The 24,940-nt window shown below is 41.4% G+C and overlaps 3 protein-coding genes across 3 annotated transcripts; 2 read left to right on the plus strand and 1 right to left on the minus strand.

Annotated features, from left to right (window-relative positions):
* Positions 1-1,395: 1,395 nt before the first annotated feature.
* Positions 1,396-6,418, plus strand: LOC121578148 (zinc finger protein 624). The gene is made up of 2 exons (XM_041892300.2): positions 1,396-1,718; positions 4,961-6,418. The coding sequence occupies exons 1-2, from the start codon at positions 1,532-1,534 to the stop codon at positions 5,857-5,859; spliced, it is 1,086 nt and encodes a 361-aa protein (XP_041748234.2). The 5' UTR covers positions 1,396-1,531; the 3' UTR covers positions 5,860-6,418.
* Positions 6,419-11,505: 5,087 nt separating this feature from the next.
* Positions 11,506-14,332, plus strand: LOC121578647 (gastrula zinc finger protein XlCGF7.1-like). Its single transcript, XM_041893020.1, has 2 exons — positions 11,506-12,003; positions 12,155-14,332. Exons 1-2 carry the CDS (start codon positions 11,811-11,813, stop codon positions 12,904-12,906), a joined length of 945 nt encoding a protein of 314 aa, XP_041748954.1. The 5' UTR covers positions 11,506-11,810; the 3' UTR covers positions 12,907-14,332.
* A 6,288-nt stretch (positions 14,333-20,620) lies between these two features.
* Positions 20,621-22,179, minus strand: il19l (interleukin 19 like). Its single transcript, XM_041893021.1, has 5 exons — positions 22,021-22,179; positions 21,762-21,824; positions 21,383-21,535; positions 21,194-21,256; positions 20,621-20,847 (listed from the first exon to the last, which is right to left on the minus strand). Exons 1-5 carry the CDS (start codon positions 22,177-22,179, stop codon positions 20,737-20,739), a joined length of 549 nt encoding a protein of 182 aa, XP_041748955.1. The 3' UTR covers positions 20,621-20,736.
* Between the last annotated feature and the right edge of the window lie 2,761 nt (positions 22,180-24,940).

A 24,940-nucleotide genomic window follows, 5' to 3' on the forward strand; every position in this document is an offset into this window, starting at 1 on the left:
TTTTATTCACCTCTAGTTCTGAACTGATATAACGGTAAATTTAAAGTGGTTGTGGGAACTTTGTATAAGCTATATTTGTGATTAACTAAATGGAAAGATGGGTTGAATAATGAAATGAATGTTTACCCTCAAAAGTAAGTATTTGGACCTACAAGTAAGATTTGTTTTTCAGTTTTGTATTACAGAAGCTAACTGTGAAATTAGTCCCTTTTTAAATACAACTACCATGTTCCTCTAGTTTTGGCTACCTATTGTTTTTTCCCCCTTTTTATTTATGAATTGTACACTGGTCAACAAATGTATGTTTGGAAGAAATGCCATTTTGTATCATGTTTTAAACCTATCCAATTACTTCTGACTGAACTCACACAGTTGAATATGAAACATTACTGTTTAACATCCAACCTGCTCGCTGTACAAACTTTTGTTACAAATAGTGTTTTCTAGTCTTAAAATTTGAAAAAGCAGCTTCTCAGGGACTACGAATCTGCTGTCTGACTTTGAATTCTACTGACACTTTCCACTTTCCTCTGCTACCATGTGACATTTGGCCTTAGTGGTTGGAGTACCTGTTGGTCCTGTCCCATGTCAACTGTGATCAGATATCTGCTGATCAGAGTTGTATGATCTTGGATGAGGAGCCTGTTGGTTGTGTATCTGTACCTGCTTGAGCCTGTTCTGATATTCATGATCTAAATGTCTAAAGGGTGTTGTACATAATAAAAAAGGCTTTCATGACAAGTTGCTATCCCCTAGTCTCTTTGTATTCCAGAGGTGTATGTCGAGGACTGAAGACATGCCAATCTAAGAAAGTGGTTCAGTTATCGCTACATTGGAAAAATCTGAGTGCCAGGGTCATGTATGAGTTCATTAGGTGGCCTAAATTTACCTGGAGCGATCAACTACTGTTGAATGTATAACTCTTGAAATTTGTATTTTTCAAGACAAATTATTGTTTTCCCCTCCGATACAGCAGATGGCGCACTTTAGTTTGGTCAGCGCTTTCTGAACAGAAACAAATCAGACTCATAGTAACCAAATATTTTTTATAAATAGCCTGCGTTTCCAATGGGAGCAAATGAATCAGAGGGCAGAACAAGCAAGGACGTAGGCAGAGCCAAGCACGAGCTAGCGAAATCCTATTGGCGCGTTCTAGCATGTATTTGCATATTTCTGTTAGAGAACGCCTACTCAGAAGTGCGCGTGTGCAATAACGCAATACTCCTAAAAAAACGCTATTTTAAAGAAACTTTGGCAAAGGGTAATGTTGGCCAAAGTCCATATCGCTCCCATCTTCTCCCACTGCCGGCCACTGGGCTCCCTTCATATTTGGTAGTAAGTGGATACACCAACCGGATGCTTCACATTTATACATCCGGTGAAATATCTGGCTCATTGTTCTATCTGTGTCGTCATATTCGTGAAACCAGATAGCTATAAACAAAGATGGTGGATTGTGAAAATACTAATATTACCTGAAAGATTATAAGTAACACCTTTCATCGGTGGTACTACTCTCACAGCAAACAAAATGTCAAAATTGGAATTGTTGAATATATTTCTCACTGAGAGATTAACCGCGGCTGCCGAGGAGATATTTGGGGTTGTGAAGGGGACGATAGTTGAGTACCAGACAGAAATCGTTCGCTCCAAGGAGGAGAACAATCGTCTCCGAAAGCTGCTGGATATCGCTGTCCAGCGCGTTCTACTCCAAACAGGTAGCTAGCTAAGTAACGCTAGGATATGTACCTACTTTTATTTTTCAAAACGAGGGAATTGTTTTGGTTGTTGCCAGACTCCACTAACTAATCTATCGAAAATACCAGAATTGTTCTATTGGACAAACGTTAGACTAGAGAATATGAAAAGCCTACCACAGGGCTGCCAACTTTGAAGAAAGCTTGGAGTGAGATTTTGCCTAGACGGGGCCTGGAAAATGTTACTGTTTTAAAGCTCATTTCCTGTAATTCTATGTATTTCGACATGGTTTAGGGATATGACCAGGGTAAAAAAAAAAAAAAAAACAGGTCAGCTTTATTCAGAATGCTTTGAACATTAAATGGACACTCAAAATTCGACGACTTTGTTACTTTGAGGTTTTTGGGGGATGACATTTAAAGTATGCAATTATGCAAATGTGGTTTGACACTTTATTCAGACAGTAATGAAATCAGTGCACCGGAAATACTAATATTAATGGTTGATTGCAGTGGCTAACCAAATCATAGATTGCAGTCTTCTTGTCTGTAGACTGCTTTATATATATTTTTATTAATTAATTAATTTTTTAGTCATTTAGCAGACGCTCTTATCCAGAGCGACTTGCAGCTAGTGAGTGCATACATTTTCAAGGTAAGGACACAAACATTTAGTATTTTGTAATTTTGGTGAACTCTCTTTAAAATAGTGCTGGAAGAAAATCCTGCTTGCTCTCCTGATCTATGTTTCCCAAGTGTTGGATGTTTGAAAATGTTCTTGTTATAACAATTCATTTCTCAAAAAAATGTCTCATGAATATCAATATGCAGGTGGTTTATATCAACTAGTTGAAGGTCATTGTCATCATCTTACACTACATAGACAAAATATGATGCGTTTATGAATTGTGAGTCCCCCTACCATCTCTGCCTAGCATGTGCATAATAGTAAAATGTCAAAAATGATATTTGAGGCCTGGAGCGTTTTAATATCCAGTGCTTATTTGCAGGACTTATCCAAAACTTTCTATGAATGGCTGCAAAAATAAATAGCCTCAAATCATTCATTTTCAAAGACACAAGTAGGCATATCAGATTTAAAATCTGTGATTACACTGGCAAAATTGGTAAGAAGTGAAATCAAATACTGTAAATGTGGGGAATAACAGTAGTGCTCTTGCTGACAAGCACACTAATTACCCTTTTTATTTCAGCCCATTGTTAAGAATGAGAATTGTTCAATTGATCAGACTAAGTAAAGTAAATTGATAATAAAATCTGCTCTAGAAAAGATGACAAATCTGCCCCTACACCCAAACCAATAGTTTTTTCTATTTATTGTCCCCCCTCTAGAATCAAACTTACACTTTTGAGTTCACAATCTGTTTGACCAAATGATTTTCATAGTTACAAATCAGGTCACCCTACCAAACTTCCCTGCTAAAACATACTGTAGGTCTGTCTGCTGCCTTTTCATTGTCAAAGCCTAAATGCCAATCACCAAACGAGGGGACTAATGCAAGTGTGGATTAAATCGACTTTAGTACGTGCTGTCAAAAAGCTGCATTCTGCAATAGGGACGGGAGTAACAGCAACCTAAATTTGTTAACAACATTGTATCTAAAAAAGCGCTACCGTGCTGCTCTTTTTACCGTTTTATAAACTCAGAAGAGAATGTTCTCTTTCTCCATTCACCTCCACTCTAATCTTGAGGAGCGTTTCTTGAAAACGCGTATCCAATTCCGTTTATCCCTTACATAACTAGTCCAATCATATGCTTCAATGTGCTGCGGTTCAGTTCTGTGGCAAGACAGGACAATGAGAGGTTCCGCACGTCATGTTAAATTGCAGTCGCGATGCTCTGATTTCAAAATTATATGGGGCACAGTTGAAAAGTTAACACTAAAATGAACTAATTAGACAAATAAAAGCAGTAATTTTCAATGCGTGATATGAGGTGTGTGAGCGTGAGAAGAGGGTCAAATTCGTGTCTCACGGCCAATGCGTGAGAGTTGGCAGCTCTGCTACCATGCAGGCTGAATCTGAATCTTGGTTTACAGTCGCGCAGGAAGCAGCCATTCAACTTGCCATTCACCAGCTTTCCAAGCTTATAATGTCAAAATACGTTCGGTACTTACCAAAGACTGGAGTTTCGCTGAGCAACTATTATTACTGCCGGTATGTACTTCCAAAAAAGGTCTAAATAAAAAGTTACATGCAACCGAAAAAATGCCTGTGTTTTAACAGGCAGACCAATTCAGATCTTTTTGTCCACTAATTGGTATTTTTTTTTACCAGTTAGCACCTTTTTATTTGTCGAGTCATGCGTCCTTCGAAACATGACCGGCTGCACCAATGTGTCAGAGGAAACACCGTTCACCTGACGACCGAGGCCAGCCAGCAGGCGCGCCACAAGGAGTTGCTGGGCCAATTGTCTGCCGCCCTATAGGACTCCTGATCATGGTCGGTTGTGATACAGCCCGAGATCGAACCCGGGTCTGTAGTGACGCCTCTAACACTATGATATAGTGATGCCCCACTCGGGAGGCCATATTATATATTTTTCAGAGCCGATCTGATTGGTCAAAAGACCAGTTAGTGAAAAAACATCAGAATTGTCTGACTGTCTAAATGCAGCCTAAGTATATTGTTTTTGGCCAAATCATCCACAGTTCTGCACCTCCAATAAAATCACTCATAACACACACAGGTCGGCTGATCCAGCAGCAGGAAAGGTAATTGATTTGATCACCTACAACAGTAGATTTATCAATCTGTTGTTTCACCCACATTACACAGAATGCAATAATATGTTATGTAAGTAGATTAAGTAGACAACAGGGTAAGTTTTTACAGTGATTGTATATTTGTAGATAGGCTGAGTGATTTTAGTGGATGTGCAGAAGAGGTAGATTTGGCGCATGCGCACATGGTCAAAAACTATTCTTAGATTCTTCCAGACAAGCCATTTTTTCAGTTGCATTTAACTTTTTATTTAGAACTTTTTTGGAAGTACTTACCGGCCGTAACGACTGCCACAGTCGTCTTTGGTAAGTGCTCGAACGTATGACATTTTAAGCTTGAAAAGCTGGTGAATGGCAAGTTGAATGGCTACTTCCTGGGCTTAAAAGAGAATCTCCATATTCAACATCTCCTGTAAACCCTAACTCTGGTTCACATGCAGGCTATACATGTCATACATGTACTGTAGTGCTAAGATAGAATTACCTTCACCTGACTTTCTTCCTTTCCTTTCCCTCTAGACCACCATGCTATCCATCTCACTGAAGATGCATCTTCCCCTGAGCAGCAGCACTGTGAGCAGGAGTGGAGCCCTGGTCTGGGCCAGGACCCAGAGCCCACACAGATTAAAGAGGAACAGGAGCTCAGAATCAGCCAGGAGGAAGAGCAGCTTCAGGGTCTGGAGTCTGATACCAAAGGAGAGTCAATATTAACTCCTCCCTTTGTTAAAAGTCACTGTGATCAGGACCCACCTCAGCCTTCACATCTTCCACATACCCAAACTGTGGACATCAGAGAAGGAGACTCTTTAGCCAGAACCATATCTTATAAACAGATCAAAATAGAGAATGAAGGAGAAGGCTACAGCACATCAGAACCAACCATTGACTTACAGCCCATCTTCACCATGAATTCAGACTGTCTTGCAGCTTCGAGTGAAAACTGTGCCCAACCCAATATCAACAATAGAATTCAGAGAGAAGGACTCCCAGTATATAAGGCCCCACAGCCACAGGGAACAAGCAGTGCATATGAAAGAGAAAGTATAGGTCTACACATAGATGTTAGAGGCCAGAACACCTTAAAGCTGCCTCAACAGAGATCCCCCTATCAACCCCAGGGCATACAGAGAGTGTATCGTTGCAGAGAGTGCGGGAAATGCTTCAGTTTCTCCTGTCAGTTAGAGGTCCACATGCGATGGCACACCAAGGAAAGACCATTCAGCTGCTCTGTGTGCAGAAAAGGCTTCACAACCATCAGCATGTTGAGGAGGCACCACCGCATTCACACTGGAGAGAAGCCCTTCCGCTGTCACATCTGTGGGAAATGTTTCAACCAGTCGGCTCACCTGAACACTCACTTTAAAATTCACCCAGGGGAGAGACCACACGGCTGGAAAATGGCTCGGTCAAAACGTTAACAGCAGAGACATCTACGCTCACTCTTGAAATTAAGTTCTTAGCACAGAAGGAGAGTAACATGTAAATCTGGGCAGTTTAATTATTGGCCAGGATTTAAAACACTAGAAGAATCAGTGATTGAACAATGCATTACAATACAGTGGGGGAATGGGAATACCTTTTGAGTAATGAAAACTGTTTTTCACTGATCCATGTGATTGTATTGCTGCATGCGTCATCATCTGAAGCCTTGCGTGCGGCCATGCTTGGTTCAGCGCGAACATGAGGATATGAATACTGCCAGTAGCTGTATATATGTTGACTGATGAGTGTTGTTCTTTTGTAATTACACTACAAATTTTACAGGAAGCAGAGGATAGAATCTGTCTTATTTAGTAGATGCAGACCAATCCATTTATTTGATCATCCTCATCTATTTCCCCTTAGGACTTGGACCTGACTGCTGGTCTGTGTGACTATCCTATTAGGGTCTTGACAGTTATCTCTGATGAAATTACTGTGTTAAAATGTGTTCCGTACTGAATGTTAACTGTTTTTTAATAAATAATTGGTCTAATGTTTTAAGGTCAGGATTGCTATGTATCTTCTACCATTCAGGCTGCAGCACCACGTGTGGGTGTAGTAAAATGTGTGGGTGTAGTAAAATATGTGGGTGTAGCACCATGTCAAGCGCCACGTACCGTGGTGGCGTCTTCATAAATAAGACTTTCCCTGTTATCCCATTCTCACAGTTACCATTAAGTCCAACCCAATTTCATTTCCAATAATGACATTTGACAGCAAGGGAAAAATACACTTTTTAAATGACATTTGTTTTATTAAATCATCAAATGTTGTGCAACATTGAGTCAAAATAGATTGTACATAGTTCAATATTTGAACAAAGAGCCTCATTCTCAAACCACACTTTCAGTTCAAGCAGTCACACATATTTTAAGTAAGATTAGCCGCTTAACAATCCAGTAACCGGTCTGTCTGTAGCTCTCCACAATGTTATGCAAGTTCCTGCATTCATGAGTGACTACCTTTTTCAACCTAAAGCAGTGCCTCTGATACAGTATGTACGTCTAGATATCAGTTAGCACCTTTCAATCTAGTTTAAACTGACACATTTCCCCCACGCAAATCATGATTCCTCCAGTTTGTGAATCAAGCTCATATGCCTTCTAAGTGATCCCATCTGATTGACGTGTTTGCTGCATTCATGGCATGGATGCGGTTTCTCCTCTAGGTGAGTCTTAATTTGCACGGTCAGAGCTTCACTCAGCGGAGACCTTGTCACATTCTTCACAGCGATGCGGTTTCAACCCTCTGTGACTCGTCATACTTGTGGTCAGGAATCTCTTCACAGGGAAGCTCTTTCCACAAATATGGCAACGATGCAGTGTGTGTGTCCTCGTGCATCTGCAAGCTTCCTTTTCGACTGAAATGGTTTCTTCCCAGTATGAATGACTTGGTGTGATTTTTAAATGAATGATGTTTGAAAGCGTTTTCCACACAGGACACTGGCATGAGTCCTCACAATTTGCACTTTCAGGTTAGCCTTATAACAGGTACAAGTGTTAGTCACACGCTCAGTTATATAAAATTTGGTTACAGTTGCTTATACAGCAGGTGACTGTTTTCATCCCACTGTTTTCATAAGAACTCAACTTTTTTTCTCCAAATCGTTTTTTTCCTCTTGTATCGTTTGCCTTCTTTCTTTCTAGTTTTGTTTGACCTCTTTAAATATTTTGGCAATTTCTCTCCCTTTCTTTTCCTCTGTTGCAATTTCTGTTCAACCCTCCATAGCTGTTTAACTAGAGTTTTCTTTTGCATTGTTTCTGCAATCTGCACTTTTCTTTGTCATGTGTTGAGACTGAGGACTACTCTGGTTGAAGGTCCCTCTTTGGTGCATGAGAGCATTTGAGACGATAGACTCTTCCTCTGTAATTAGAGTATCCTTAAAGGACACTGGAGTTAAGTACATCACAACTTTTTTCTTCTCTCTGCACTTTTGTTTTTGCTGCCCTCCACTGTTCCTTTTTTTGTGCCCTGGCTGTTTCGGGTATCAATTCTATTGGAGGTTGATCCTTCTTCCCTTGAGCCCTTCTTTGATAACTAAAATCAAAACAATAACTGATATCAGATGTGAATCACTCTAAATTGACTATACAATTAACTAAATAAGTTTAAATGTACAATGAAATTCTGAAAATGCTACCATGCTCTTCTCTTGGCAAAGTATTCCTCCTTTGCTAGAGGATCAGAATTGATCTATGCCCTGTGGCGTGCAGCCATCTCCTTGCTGGATGAACGCATCTGTAAAATAATAATAATAAAAGGCTGGAAATTAATGTATTATTTACTGTGTGGACAAGAGTGTCAATATTTGCAGTTTTCTTTTGAATGACACCAATATCACATTTTTGTTGTTCAAATTCAACCACGGACAGTTACCCAATATATTTTCACCCTTTGATATGTAAAAACTGTACAAATGTATGCTTTGTGATACATTGATACAGTGCCAAACAGAAGAGAACATGTAGAAATGTGCTATAACAAGTGTTTGTATTTATTGTTTTTATATATAAAATATTATCCTTGGACACATTGTCAATCATGTCAATTGCCCTCATACATCAATCAATACATTCGATTCAATCAACTAACAGTAGTGACATGAGGGGAATGTCCTACATTATTAAGCTGGTCCTTCAGATATTCTGACTGAATCATGTTTCCCTCACAGAGCACCTCCACCCTTGGGTCTTGTCTTCTTCATATGCTCTGTCTGATGGAAGCCTTTATGGCAAACACGGCAACAAAACATTTTTTACCATGTGTGTATCTTGTATGTCAATATATCCCTTCCTGGGGAAAGATTTGCTGCACACATTGCAGCTAAAAAGCTTCTCCCCTGTGTGAACTAGCTGGTGGATGTTTAGTCTACTCTGAGATATAAAGCTGTGGTCACACTGTGAGTATGTATATGGTGAGCATGTACACTCCCCTCCATATGTATTTGGACAGTGAACCTAACATTTGAATATCAGCTCCATACGCCAGCATTTTGTATTTGGGATTAAATGTTTCATATGAGATGACAGTACAGAATGTCACCTTTTTTTTTTGAGGGCATTTTCATATCTGTTTTATCATTTAAAAATGAAAGCACTTCATGGATCTAGTTCCCCAATTTGAACAACTAATAAGTATTTGGACAAATTCACTTATCGTGTATTAAATTAGTCAAAAGTTTAGTATTTGGTCCCATATTCTTTGTACTCAATGACTACATCAAACTTGTGACTCTACAAACTTGTTGGATGCATTTGCAGTTTGTTTTGGTTGTGTTTCGGATTATGTTTTGTCCAATAGGAACTAAATGGTGAATAATGTACTCTGGCATTTTGGAGTCCCTTTTATTGTAGGAAGAAAATACTGTAATGGTGAGAGGTTAGCATGTTTTGTTGTAGCCTCTTCATGATTCATTCATCATTTCTCTTAATCATGGCATTATTAGGATTATTTTAGAAGTGTTCAGAAACATTTGATCTACTTAGAAAGAAAATTACTCCAGTTATCATTAACCATTCAGTTCCTATTGGGCAAAGCATAACCCAAAACACAATGAAAAACTGCAAATGCATCCAACGAGAAACGAGTTTGTAGTCACAAGCTTAATGTATTCATTGCGTGCTAGGAATATGCACCCAAATACCACACTTTTTACTACTTCAATACACTAAGTGAATTTGTCCAAATACTTATGACTTCTTCAAATGAGGGCACTAGATACATAAAATGCTAGTATTTCTAATCGGTAAAACCGGTACGTATGAAAATACCCTCAAATAAAAAGGTGACATTATGTACCGTAGCCTCATGAAACCTTTGATCTCAAATTTGTTCTTTCCACGGCCCTAAATATTTCAAAAGCAGCTGCTTTAATTGCTCAGTAAGAAACACATTCAGCAGATGTCGTTTAGACATTATAATAGTATACAAAAAAGTCAATAGAAATGCTGTCCTGCGGAATCTGGAATCACGGAAGTAAAAAGTGTTCTTCTGCTGTGGGTTTTATGGCGGACTACATCCAAAAGTTGTATTGCCGCCACCTACTGGACGATTTGAAACCAAAATTAAAATAAATCCATACTTAGTGATTCTAACAATCCACCCTAATAAAAATAGTACATTGCCAAAACAAACAAGACTCCCACTTCTTCCAGTTCTCCATATCTCGCTTCTCAGACTCTACGACATGAGAAGGTTGTACAGCATTTGCTAATATTCCATGTAAATCCTTTGCTGTGAAATCTTTCAGCCCCAGAAACCCCCCGCAGTCACAATGATTTCAATCTTCCTAGATCTTTTCTCCATTGTGAAGAAGGCCACAAAGTCCACCTTTTTAACCTTTAAAATGTCAGGATCCTCTTGGTGTAAGACAAACCCTGCAGCCTGCAGTGAAGGCCTATCCACTACCATGGACTCTTCTGGTGCAACATTCAAACACTCAACCCTTTTCACAGCTTCTGCATATGAAATGCTCTGGACAGCCCTGACTTTGGCCACCTCATTCTCCTTTACCCTTGTGGGGCATTCAGAAGACGTGGCTTCATGATTCCCACCGCAATTACAACATGTCACATTTTCTTCACTTTTTATAATACATAATATGATATTTTCCACATCTTGTACATCTCGGCTTCTCCCTTCTACAAACACTTTCTACAAGACCAAAAGCTTTACAATGTTATTTATTTATTTTTTATTTTTTTGTCATTTAGCAGACGCTCTTATCCAGAGCGACTTACAGGAGCAATTAGGGTTAAGTGCCTTGCTCAAGGGCACATCGACAGATTTTTCACCTAGTCAGCTCGGGGATTAGAACCAGCAACCTTTCGGTTACTGGCACAACGCTCTTAACCACTACGCTATCACACTGCATTGTTCTTGGGATAAATGCTCTAACTCTGTAGTTAATATACCCTAACCTCACTTCATTATGGAGACTCATTTTCAAAAAACAAGATAAACTCTTCAATGTTTCCCCATTCACCACTCGATTCATCCGACGTGCTTCAATCACTCCAGGAATATTTTTCATATTTTCCAAATCAACTTCCCACGAAACGCCAGATAGAACCCCCTTAAGGGGTGCCCTGTTCCGAAGCGACACACACAACACTTCAAACGTATCAAATCGATGAAGACACAACGCACTTTCCTTTTGATCCGCAGAATCACAAAAAAATCTAAACAGCCCGCCTCTCGTGATCCTCACATCCTTCACTTTACCCAGCACTCTCTCCACCAGTTTGGATAACTCAAATGGTTTCTTCAAGATTGGTGCTCAGCTGCTCCTTATTAACAAACCGTATTCCTACTAGATACGAAGGGTCATTCTCATCAATGTACCCTACTTTGCTCCGTTTTCCATTCTTTTGAACAATACTCAAATTCTCCTTGATTGTACCGCCATTGTATTCAGATTCCACTTCATCTTCTGTCGCTCGACCTCAAAAACAGATAATTCCGCACAAGAGCCGTTGTCAGTAAACTGTGTTTGCGTCCTTATCGCTCTTTGTTCATTGATGCTATTGGTATACCGCCACCTGTTGGATTGGAGTGATATAAAGCCATAAACAAACCAACCACAGATTTTGGATGGATGCAGCTCTGAGTAATCCTAAATGTAATATGATTTAACCTTACTCTTAAATATTTACATATTTTTGACAGCACTTACGTTTGTAGACAACCATTCATTGACAGCAAAATGATCGTAATCAACCCACACAAAAGGGGGCGGTATTGCAATCACTGATAGCAATCTCTGCTACTTGTGACGTTCACACATTTTATTTTTTATAGTCTATGGTTCACGGTTTACACACACAACGGAAGAGTACTAATCCACGTGAGTTAAACAATACGAACTGATTCACTTTCATTCCACAAAATGTCCAAACTACATCTGCTGAATGTGTTTCTTACCGAGCGATTAACAGCGGCGGCTGTTGAGATATTTGGGGTCGTGGAAAAAACGGTATCAGAGTACCAGGAAGAAATCTCCCGTTCAAAGGAGGAGATCGATCGTCTACGGATGCTGCTGGATATCGTTACCCAACCGAAGATACATTTGCATAAAGCAGGTTTGTAGCCACAATCACAACAATCAGTCAAGCAGATTATGTAAACAGGCAAGCCACATTGCCAATAAACAACCAATTCACAAATTGTTTCTTGAAAAATGTCAGGATCGATTGTAATAATGATTTATTGATTGAATTACTTTACTTTTAGATCCCCAGCAGCTAATTATCCCAGTCCCCGAAGAGCAGGTTCCCCCTGAGCAGCAGCACCGTGAGCAGGAGTGGTGGTGTCCCAATCTGGGGCAGGAGGACCCAGAGCACACACAGATTAAAGAGGAACAGGAGGACTTTGGGACAGGTCAGGAGGAAGAGCAGCTTCAGGGGCTGGAGTCTGATATCAAAGACTTCATAAACAATCCTTCCTTTGTGAAAAGTGACTGTGATCAAGACCCATCTCAGCCCTCACATCTTTACCAAACCCAAACTGTGGAGAACAGAGAGAGGGACCATATGAGGACACACACTGGAGAGAAACAATATCAGTGCAGTGAATGTGGCAAATGCTTCAGTCAGAAGATATGCCTGGAAGAACATATGGTGACTCACAAAAGAGAGAAACCACATCAATGTGAAAACTGTGGTAAATTTTTCAGTCTCAAGCATAACCTGACAGTCCATATGAGGATACACACGGGAGAGAAACCGTATCAGTGCAAAGAATGTGGCAAATGCTTTGGTTACACCAAATCCCTGGCAAAGCATATGAGGAGTCATACAGGAGAGAGACCATATCAGTGTTGTTATTGTGGCAAATGCTTCACTCAGAAGTTTAGCCTGAAAGAACATATTAGTATTCACACAGGTGAGAAACCATATAAGTGCCCCATGTGTGTAAAATGCTTCAGGGCAGCACGGTTTCTAAAACAGCACCAACAGATTCACAGAGAACAACCATATTGCTGACTTTTTTGTGGTTAATGCTTCACTTGTAAGAACTGAGGATGAACACAGTGAGAAACATGACAGTGCTGCTTAGGGCAAAATCTTACTCTCACTTGTGCAATAAGACCTTTCCAAAGTAAAAAGCTGATGTTTCATAACCCCTCTGAGCATGGCACAAAAGTGGATAATGTGTTTTGTAGAACTAGTATTAGTTTTACTTAGTTTAGTTTACACAGTAAGCTTTTTAAGTTTCTCCCGACATATGAGTCTCTCCCCCACTTGGACTACACCTCAAAGTCACAGCAAAGTAGTACATTGGTGTTATCTAAATACATAAAGGATGTTTACATTTTGAGGGGAAAGTGCTTCAGATTTGAAGACATGCTACCTTATACCTGTAGTAGCAGGACAAACAAACCCATCAGGTCAATGATCTTGGTTAAATATATATTGTGAATGTATTGTGGAATTAACATGCACAACATTGTAGAAGCCCAAAATAGTGTGCCGAACAGAGAACCATACATTTTTAAGCATATGTAGTTACCATCTCATTTTGTTTAGAATTATACACAGCGCATTTCAATGACGGTCTTCTAGCTGTACTGAAAGCAGCACATCTTTTGTTTCAACAAGGCTCCTTGTTCAAATGTTGGAGTGCCACCTCACCAGCTCTAGTTTCATTACCTCGTATGTTAGTTTATTTAGTGGGTTTGACATCACTGCATGGTGTTCTTTCCCATAAACCTGACATAGAATGGCATTACATGGACTGGGGCTATGTTGTTGTGAGCATCTTAGAGTGGATTGGTATATTATACTTCTTGTAAATAAAGCTTTTTATTTGTAATCATTATATTTTATTTAAAACTTTGATAGAAGGCCTTTTTTTTAGCTCAAATAAATATAGTTTCTCAACCTTTATTTATTATTATAAATAATATCAGGTAGAGATGTATGATATTTCACATTACTTCATTACTTTTGCTGTGTGTTAGATTGGCATATCCCAAAAACATTCCTTATCCCAGATACTTCAACTGGTGACTATCCCCGGAGAATAAAGAAAAAGGAGCAATCTGTTTCTGCATAAATCTGATAGATTTATTGACGGTACAAACAAACAATCTTGTTACGTTTCAGCATGAACCGCCTTCATCAGAGCCTTAATTTCACGCAGAAACAGAGTGCTCCTTTTTCTTTATTCTCCGGGATAGTCACCAGTTGAAGTATCTGGGATAAGGAATGTTTTGGGGATTTTCAAGTCCCTCAAACTGGGCTGAAGCGCGTTTGGGTATACCTTTTTTTCTTTCGAGCGGCATATCTTTGGGACCAACACTATCCAGGAGATGGCGGTGTTTTGCGTGTAATTCTGCCATTAATTCATGTCACAATATTATATCATATCAGTTAGAAAACTATGTAAACAAAATAATTGATTGAGTTAATAAAGCAGCATACTCGACTCCTATGGTATTATTGAGTAAGGCAGAATGCAGCTGTTTCAGCCTCGTTCACTGCGTACTGTGGCGAACGGGAAGCTCTGGCTATCTACTCCGATTTTAGAGCACTCTCGTCTGAGTGTGCGAGAGCGCAGAATAACTGAGGAATTTACGAACGTTCAACACCATTGAATATGGCCGTTGTCAGTAAATGTCGGCAAAAAAGCAGAATTAAATTGTTTCCAGCAGCACAGTTACAGTCCAGTGTGCGCTCTGAACACTCCGAGAGCGAAACGCTCTGAATTTACAAACGGACAATCTGACAATACTCTGAAATTACGAACGCCAGAGCACACTCTGAGCGCTCTCTGGCACTCCAGAGTGAATTTACGAACGCACCCCTCACAATGGCAGTCAAGCACCCAAGCTAACTGGCTAAAGTTAGCTCAATCAATCAAATGTATTTATAAAGCCCTTTTTACATCAGCAGATGTCACAAAGTGCTATACAGAAATCCATCCTAAAACCCCAAACAGCAAGCAATGCAGATGTAGAAGTAGCTAGGAAAAACTCCCTAGAAAGGCAGAAACCTAGGAAGAAACCTAGAGAGGAACAAGGCTCTGATGGGTGGCCAGTCCCCTTCTGGCTGTGCCAGGTGGAGATTATAACAGTACATGGCCATTAAGGCCAGATTTTTCTCCAAGATATTCAAACGTTCATAGATGACCAGCAGGGTCAAATAATAATCACAGTGGTTGTAGAGGTTGCAACAGGTCAGTACATCAGGAGTAAATGTCACTTGGCTTTTCATAGACGGGCATTTAGAGGTTGAAATAGCAGGTGCGGTAGAGAGAGAGAGTTGAAAAGAGCAGGTCTGGGACAAGGTAGCATGTCCGGTGAACAGGTCAGGGTTCCATAGCCGCAGGCAGAAGAATTGAAACTGGAGCAGCCGCATGACCAGGTGGACTGGGGACAGCAAGGAGTCATCAGGCCAGGTAGTCCTGAGGCATGGTCCTAGGGCTCAGGTCCTTCGGGAGGGGAGGGAGAGAGGGAGAGAATTAGAGGGAGCATACTTAAATTCACACAGGACACCGGATAAGACAGGAGAATAACACCAGATTTAACAGACTGACCGCGGCACATAGACTATTGCAGCATAGATATTGGAGGCTGAGACGGAGGGTTGGGAGACACTGGCCCCGTCCGACGATACCCCTGGACAGGGCCAACCAGGCAGGATATAACCCCACCCACTTTGCTAAAGCACAGCCCCACACCACCAGACGGATATCAACAGACCACCAACCTACTACCCTGAGACAAGGCTGAGTATAGCCCATGAAGATCTCCTCCACTGCACGAGCCCGAGGGGGAGACAAACCGGACAGGAAGATCACATCAGTGACTCAACCCACTCAAGTGACGCACCCCTCCTAGGGATGGCATGGAAAGCACCAGTAAGCACCAGCACCCATAATAGGGTCAGAGGCAGAGAATCCCAATGGAGAGACGGAAACCAGCCAGGCATGGGCGGTTCGTTGCTCTTGTACCTTTCCGTTCACCTTCGCACCCCTGGGGCAGACTACACTCATCATAGGACCTACTGAAGAGATGAGTCTTCAGTAAAGACTTTAAGGTCGAGACTGAGTCTGCGTCTCTCACATGGATAGGCAGAACATTCCATAAAAATTGAGCTCTATAGGAGAAAGCCCTGCCTCCAGCTGTTTGCTTAGAAATTCTAGGGACAATAAGGAGGCCTGCGTCTTGTGACTGTAGCATACTTGTAGGTATGTAAGGCAGGACATAATCGGAGAGATAGGTAGGAGAAAGCCCATGTAATGCTTTTTAGGTTAGCAGTAAAACCTTGAAATCAGCCCTAGCCTTAACAGGAAGCCAGTGTAGAGAGGCTAGCACTGGAGTAATATAATCACATTTTTTGGTTCTAGTCAAGATTCTAGCAGCCGTGTTTAGCACTAACTGAAGTTTATTTAGTGCTTTATCCGGGTAGCCGGAGAGTAGAGCATTGCAGTAGTCTAATCTAGAAGTGACAAAAGCATGGATTAGCTTTTCTGCATCATTTTTGGACAAAACTTTTCTGATTTTTGCAATGTTACGAAGATGGAAAAAGGCTGTCCTTGAAATATTCTTCATATGTTCATCAAAAGAGAGATCAGGGTCGTCCAGAGTAATGCTGAGGTCCGTCACAGTTTTTTTTTAGACAACTGGGGATTTCTACTACTATCTGTACTCACAGGTGGCACAGACACCGTTTCATCCGTTCCTACAATTATATTGCCCTTGCCTAACGATTGCATCTGAAGCTGGGCTTGCAGCATGGCTCTCCTCACCATAAGGCGATGTTACTACTTATCTTCGGCTGGTGAAGGTCCTGTAGAACAATGTCCAGATAAAGCGTCCGGGGTGAAAAAGTTGAATGAAAAAAGTAGAGAGAGGAAAAAAATAACAAAGATGTTGGTAAAATGTGTTAAATTAAGATTGATTAAATGGTTTAAAAAAAGTAAAACCCGTAGGTTTGGCAGGTAGCCAAGTAACAGCAAACAGCACAGAGATAAGTGACGCGCTCACAACGGAAGCTACTTCCAGAAATAAATGAGAGAACACCTCACTCTGACCATTTTACATGCCCTAGCAGAGCTGGTAAGGCTGTTTTCATGTTATCCAGAGCGTTGGTGACTGTAACTGTGGTATTGGCAACAATTTAATAAAGTTTTTTTGCCAATGTTTACTGACACCGGCCATATTCAACGGATGTTGAGCGTTCTTAAATTCATCAGTTATTCTGCGCTCTGGCACACTCAGACGAGAGTGCTCTGAAATCGGAGTAGAAAGCCAGAGTGAATTTACGAACGCGCCCTAAATTTCAAAGCAAAAGAATCTCACCTGAGATTCAAACTTGCCGCAAACAGCGAAAATACACTGTGATCTTTCCATCAAGTTGAAATGTTGTTTTAGTAACTTTGATTAGCATATGGTGCCGTCTGACTTCTGTTAAGGACGCTCTCATGAAAACGTTTTCTATCACGTCCAACTACATCAACATTTGTAATTGGCTGATGCAGAATTTATTACAGGAAATAATCATGTCCAGCTGGTGTTGTTAGCATAGGGCTATTGGTGTGCCAGGTTATGTGATGGGAAAAGCTAACATTTAGCATTCTATCATGTGCGAGTACATCAATGATTGTAATTGGCTGATACATTTTCTGAGACTAAAAAAAGTTTGTTTAAACCTTTTCTAATGTTTGTCAGTATGGACCCACTGTGTTTAATAAAAGCCTTATTGCTTTACTCTTGTCACTTGAGGAGGCATAATAAAAACAGCGAAGTGATACTTTAAAATCGAACCTTAAACAATAATGTTTGTGTCATGCCCATGAGATATATATATATATATATATATATATATATATATATATATATATATATATATACACATACGACCAATCAGCATTCAGGATCCAATGTCCAATTATTTATAATGTCAGGCAAATCCCAACGAGCAGAGCTGGAGGCAAAGCTCATAAATCCAAAACCTTCAGATGGAACTCAGACAACAAGCAAATATTCAGAAACGTATTAAATCCACTTTTTGTACCAAGTAAGAATGCCTCTCACGTGTGTAGATCTTTGTGTTTCTTGGGTCGTGCAGTGTGACGTGCTGTCATCTTCTACACATGGCCATGGCCGTGTGGCTTAGAAATTGTTAGTTTCAGCAAAGATGTTGGGAAATGCAAGATGTCCAGCATCAAAGATGGTGAGGAACCTCCTCACGCAGTGCAACAAGTTAATTTAATATTTTTTCTGAATATTCTCTTTTTTTTTGTTCCACCTGCAACTGGAAACTGTAGTTTATAAGACACTGGTGCCTTCCAAATCGAGATTGAGGGACGTAAAGCTTGGTTGAAAATTGTTTTATATATTGTCAATGAACCGTAATCTCAACCTCAAGCAGAAGCTTTAGCTAAGCCGTTGGAGGTTTGCGTCTGCTCGGCTATGGCATTACATGCCATTCTCCATGAGTACTATCTGTTCCTCTACAATTAAGCTATTATAGCTGTATCTAGCTACCATTCTGCTAAATGTTGATGTCAGACTTTTTCTCAGTTTCACCTTTTCCCAGACAATAAACCTGAGGACAAACGGATATCCTGTCTCCAGTCTTAATGAGGGTGAGGTGCCTGTCAAATTATAATCAACTACGTCTAAGGACAACAGCCCAGGTACCAGCAATTGCACACTTACAGTGCCTCCGAAAGTATTCAGACCCCTTGACATTTTCCATGTTTTGTTACGTTACAGCCTTATTCTAAAATTGATTAAATAAAACAAATTCCTCAGCAGTCTACACACAACACCCCATAATGACAAAGCGATAAACAGGTTGGTAGAAATATTTGCAAAAAATAAATACATAACAGAAATACCTTATTTACAAGTATTCAGACCCTTTGGTATGAGACATGAAATTGAGCGCAGGTGCATCCTGTTTCCATTGATCATCCTTGAGATGTTTCTACAACTTGATTGGAGTCCAACTGTGGTAAATTCAATTGATTGGACATGATTTGGAAAGGCATACACCCGTCTATATAAGGTCCCACAGTTGACAGTGCATGTCAGAGCAAAAACCAAGCCTTGAGGTCGAAGGAATTGTCCGTAGAGCTCAGAGACAGGATTGTGTCAAGGCACAGATCTGGGGAAGGGTACCAAACAATTTCTGCAGCATTGAAGGTCCCCAAGAACACAGTGGCCTCCATCATTCATAAATGGAAGAAGTTTGGAACCACCAAGACTCTTTCTAGAGCTGGCTACCCAGCCTAAATGAGCAATCGGGGGAGAAGGGCCTTGGTCAGGGAGGTGACCAAGAACCCGATGGTCACTCTGACAGAGCTCTAGAGTTCCTCTGTGGAGATGGGAGAACCTTCCAGAAGGACAACCATCTCTGCAGCACTCCACCAATCAGGCCTTTATGGTAGAGTGGCCAGATGGAAGCCACTCCTCAGTAAAAGGGACATGACAGCCTGCATGGAGTTTGCCAAAAGGCACCTAAAGACTCTCAGACCATGAGAAACAAGATTCTCTTTGACCTGAATGCCAAGCGTCACGTCTGGAGGAAACCTGCTGAAGCATGGTGGTGGCAGCATCAGGCTGTGGGGATGTTTTTCAGTGGCAGGGACTGGGAGGCTTGTCAGGATCGTGGCAAAGATGAACGGAGAAAAGTACAGAGAGATCCTTGATGAAAACCTGCTCCAGAGCGCTCAGGACCTCAGACTGGGGCAAAAGTGCACTTTCCAACAGGACAACGACCCTAAGCACACAGCCAAGACAACGCAGGAGTGGCTTCGGGACAAGTCTCTGAATGTCCTTGAGCCCGGACTTGAACACGATCGAACATATCTGGAGAGACCTGAAAATAGCTGTGCAGCGACGCTCCCCATCCAACCTGACAGAGCTTGAGAGGATCTGCAGAGAATAATGTGAGAAACTCCCCAAATACAGGTGTGCCAAGCTTCTAGCGTCATTTTACATTTATTTACATTTACATTTTTGTCATTTAGCAGACGCTCTTATCCAGAGCGACTTACAGTTAGTGAATACACTTTTTTATTTTTATTTTATTTTATACTGGCCCCCCATGGGAAACGAACCCACAACCGTGGCGTTGCAAACGCCATGCTCTATCAACTGAGCTACATCCCTGCCGGCCATTCCCTCCCCTAACCTGGACGACGCTGGGCCAATTGTGCGCCGCCCATGAGTCTCCCGGTCGCGGCCGGCTGCGACAGAGCCTGGATTCGAACCAGGATCTCTAGTGGCACAGTTAGCACTGCGATGCAGTGCCTTAGACCACTGCGCCACTCAGGAGCTCATACCCAAGAAGACTTGAGGCTGTAATCGCTGCCAAAGGTGCTTCAACAAAGTACTGAGTAAAGGGTCTGAATACTTATGTAAATGTAATATTTCTAAAAACCTGTTTTTGCTTCATCATTATGAGGTATTGTGTGTAGATTGATGAGAAAAACCACAACTATTTAATCAATTTTAGAATAAGGCTGTAACCTAACAAAATGTGGAAAAAGTCAATGGGTCTGAATACTTTCCGAAGGCACTGTACATTTATTTTGTAGTGAAATTCGACAGTTTGGTGAAATTCACACTGGTTAATAACACTATCGCAGAACCATTATTTATGGAACATAGACAACCATCTCAGACTGACATATGTCCGTTTTAATACAAAAATAAGCATGAATACACACATTAATAAATATTCCTTTCAGGTAAACTTATCTCATCAAAAACATTATATGTGCTAACAAAAATGTAACATATCACCTGTACTGCAACATTTACATATTTTAATATAAACATACAAACATACAGTGTGTTATCTGTCTGTGTGGAGGTGCTTGTGTGAGTTGTGTGTGAGCTCTTCCAGCCAGTCCAGTAGAGAGTCCAGCTCTCCTATAGCCTTTACTGCTGCCTGGTAGATCTCCAGCTACAGGATGGAGAGATGAGGGGGAGAGGATGGAGAGATGAGGGAGAGAGGATGGAGAGATGAGGGGGGGTAGGATGGTGTGGGGGAGAGGAGGGAGAAATGAAGGGAGAGGATGGATGGATGATGGTAGGAGGAGTGAGAAAGGAGGGAGAGATGAGGGCGAGAGGATGGAGAAGAGGCGGAGAGGGGTTAACATTGGCATGGATCTTATTGATTAATCTCCTCTCTCTCACTCTCCTCTCTTAGGCTGTCTAAGCCTCTTTCACCATACACTCTCCAAACAGTATTTTCTCTATTTTGCTCTCTCTCTGTATATGCCTATTTATATGTCAGTGTGTGTAGTTACCTTGTCAAACTGGGCCTGTAGGGAGTCCATTATTGTCCTGGTGTCTTCTCCACAGTGGCAGTGCTGGAGGACATAAAGAGATATCATTAGATAACGATAGTAGTAGCTTTGTTTGTGTGTGAGTTGTGTGTTAATATGTGTGTGAGTGTGCATGCCTGCATGAATGTGTGCCTGTGTGTGTCTACTTACACATTGCCTCAAGTGCTTGTTGATTGTGAGGAAACTATTAGCGAGAGCGCTGGTTGAGCGTCGGTGCAGTGGCTGAGACAAGCCGTGGCTAACAAACACTCTCTCCACATAAAAACGCAGCAATAGACGCAGGAAACAGCAGTACTCCCCCTCCTGAAAGGGAGCACACACTACATGTTACATTTACTGCAGCACGTTGTTAAATAAATGTTTCAAATTCTATCATGCTGCCAGATTATGAGGGTTTACTGTATTTTTTGTACAGATACAAATATGTGCTTTTTTGCACCAGGAAAATGTATCCCGTAATGGACAACACTAGACTGAGTGCCTTTTAAAGGACATTGATATGCAGGTTAAGGTAGTGAGAACAACTCACCTGTATGTTCCTCATCACGTCTCCCCTCAGCAGTCTCACTCCCATTTCACTGTCTGCTGCTATCTGCACACATTTAGCCAACAACAACACAATCAATACAAAATTCAATTCACTCTAATAAAATATATGTAAAACAGACTGTGTGACAGAGAGTGAGAGAGAGAGAGAGTAAAAGAGAGGTAGAGACTGAGAGCCTCAGGGTAGGTTTCTTGTTCTTATACAGCGACATGGAAATGACGGTGTGTGTTTGTGTGCTCACCACAGCGCTCCGTATCTCTGTGTAGTGCTTGCGTAGTTCGTGTGTGTGTACAGTGACAGAGCAGGTTCCCAGGTGTAGCCCATGGCCCAAGCCACACCCACTGAGACATGCTAACAGGAAGAGGAGCCTGGGAAGGGCGGGGCTTAACAGCAGCTTCATCTCTATGTCAAGCTGGAGACAGACAGAGCATCACTTAGAAAGTAAACTCGCACACCTTACGTACTGGTGGCACATAGCCTAGCGGTTAGAGCGTTGGGCCAGTAACCGAAATGGTTGCTGGTTTGATTACCTGAGCCGACAAGGTAAAATATCTGCACTTATCAAGTGTATGTGACAATATATATATTTATTTATTTATTTTACTGATAGGTGCATGGAGAAAAAGGTATACTTGATAAAAGGAAAAGTCCAACTTTTAGATAGAGCATCACTGACATCACAACATACACATTCATGTTAAGTCTTCTCAGTCTAAGTTAGCTAGAGTTATTAAGTACATTCATTCACAGTTAGTTAGCTATTGTTCCAAGAATCTGTTGCTTGCCACAGTAACGCTGCTTCAAGCCTCCAAAAATGACTTTGTGACATATCCATGTTTATAGCGTATTGTCAGTTCAGTGCAGCATCCAGTAATCAATTTAAAAAGTCTTCCCCGCATCCAAGTCAACATCTCCCCCGGCCTCTACGCCATGCCCCCCCTTGGACCCCAGGCCCCCAACAAATGTGTGGCAGGTGTTCCAACTCACCTGTCTGTGTGTGTGTCCTCTATCTCTCTGATGAGCAGTCCTCTGTTGTGTGTGTCCATGTTGGCTCTCATGACTGGCTCTTATAGGGCAGAGAGGGGAATTTCACACGCACAGTCACACAGAAACAGGTAGGAGGAAATACACCAGCATATGAAGGAATAACAGCTCATCTCTACAAGAGCGATTTTAATGAAGAGGAAGGAACTGACGAGAGTTCTGGGATTTAATGTGAAGGCTTACGTAATATATCCTCGTCAGTTAACGATATATATTGGCAGCCTGTATGGGCAGCCTGTAGGCTAGTGGTTAGAGCGTTGGGCCAGTAACCGAAATGTTGCTAGTTTGAATCCCTGAGCCAACAAGGTGAACAATCTCTCGATTTGCCCTTGAGCAAGGCACTTAACCCTAATTGCTCCAGGTTCGCCGTTGATAATGACAGATCCTGGTTGTGACTCCACTCTCCGAGTTGGGATATGCAAAATATGCATTTCCAATTCACACATCTGTTTAATACACACTTGTACATGTGTGAACTAGAACAAATATAAACACCCACATTATTGCAGGCCTTCACCACTAACCACTGTAAATTACTGTCAATATCAAAATCATTTCACTTTGAGAATTCTGTTCACTGCTATTCCCCCCCAATTTCACCTCTGCTTACGGTAACTTTCCATGTTGTTGCCTAAATAGAATACATCCATTAAGCACACAACAGTACACTGCCCCAGTGAGGTGCTTCCCTAACTTTCTTTGACCTTCCAACAAGGTCAAGGGTCTGGGTGTGGGGCTGAGGCTGGGGCTGGGGCTGGGGCTGGGGCTGGGGCTAGGGCTAGAGAGCTCTGGCTCCATCTCTGCTGTATTTTCAGAAAATTTCCCAGCAGCATCTCTTTCCTCCATGAACTGACAATGGTATTGTTGAATCATTGTCATCGCATCATCTTGTGACAGAAATATGTACGGAATCTCCATCCACCCCCAGCAGAGCTCTCTGTATGATGTCATACCCTTCCGCCTGTAGCTCTCTACGTGTGTGTTCTCCCACCAGACAGGTGGTCATGGGAAGCCATCACCTGCTCAGGCATGTGGGATGAGAAGAAGTGTATAGGAAGTAGGCTGCAGGTCCAGGAAATCAAAGCACACAGCGGAACCAGAATATGCTGCTGTAACAGAAAAAAGTACTTCCTCTCTGACTATAAAGAAGTGACTCAGCGCTCCTCTAGGAAATGTAGGGCAGAACACTTGATGCATGTTTGGTGTAATACATGTCCTAAGCAAAGAAAAAAGAAAGTTGCAGACTCGTCTCTCCTTGCCGGTTTGGCTCAATAGCCATCATCCCATCGTAAATCCACATGCAAGGAAAACTTAGGGTAACACTTTGCTTGACACCCAGCATAATATGTCATACCAGCTGACATAACTTGTCATTAACTGTCATAATATAGTCATAACACTGTCATGACACATATATTGCGTTATTTTATGGCTGGTTATGACACCTACATAAGAGTGTCAAAACCCACAAAACAAAACATGACACCATAAACTACTTCTCAACAGAATGTTTGTTATATAACATTTTCTGAAATAGACCATATTAAATTATCATTGTAATTGCGCACACATTGATGTCAGACATGCACCTACCCCAATGCTCTGCTGCTGATGACTGGGAATACAGGAGCAGATTTCTGACTGATGACTGACATAAGGGCATCCGAGTGGCGCAGCGGTCTAAGGCACTGCATCTCAGTGCTTGAGGCTTCACTACAGACCCCCTGGTTCGATTCCAGGCTGTATCACAACCGGCCGTGATTGGGAGTCCCATAGGGCAGCGCACAATTGGCCCAGCATCGTCCGGGTTTGGCCGTTGTAGGCCGTCATTGTAAATAAGAATTTGTTCTTAACTGACTTGCCTAGTTAAATAAAGGTTAATGAATGTATGATGATGGTCATAATGCTTTTTGACAGTGTGATAAAGTGCATTTTCTTAGTCCAAGTGACACAGGATGTTCATAATGCTTTATGACAGTGTCATAAACTGCATTTTCTACAAGTCATTTAAAATATGATGGAAACATGACTGTAAATAATTCATTACAACAACAACAAAGGACCTAAGAAACAAACTTTCAAATTAAAGTAAACTTCTTGGCAGGGAAAAACACATT

This window comes from Coregonus clupeaformis, chromosome 12 (genome assembly GCF_020615455.1).
Source record: "Coregonus clupeaformis isolate EN_2021a chromosome 12, ASM2061545v1, whole genome shotgun sequence".
NCBI classification, from domain to species: domain Eukaryota; kingdom Metazoa; phylum Chordata; class Actinopteri; order Salmoniformes; family Salmonidae; genus Coregonus; species Coregonus clupeaformis.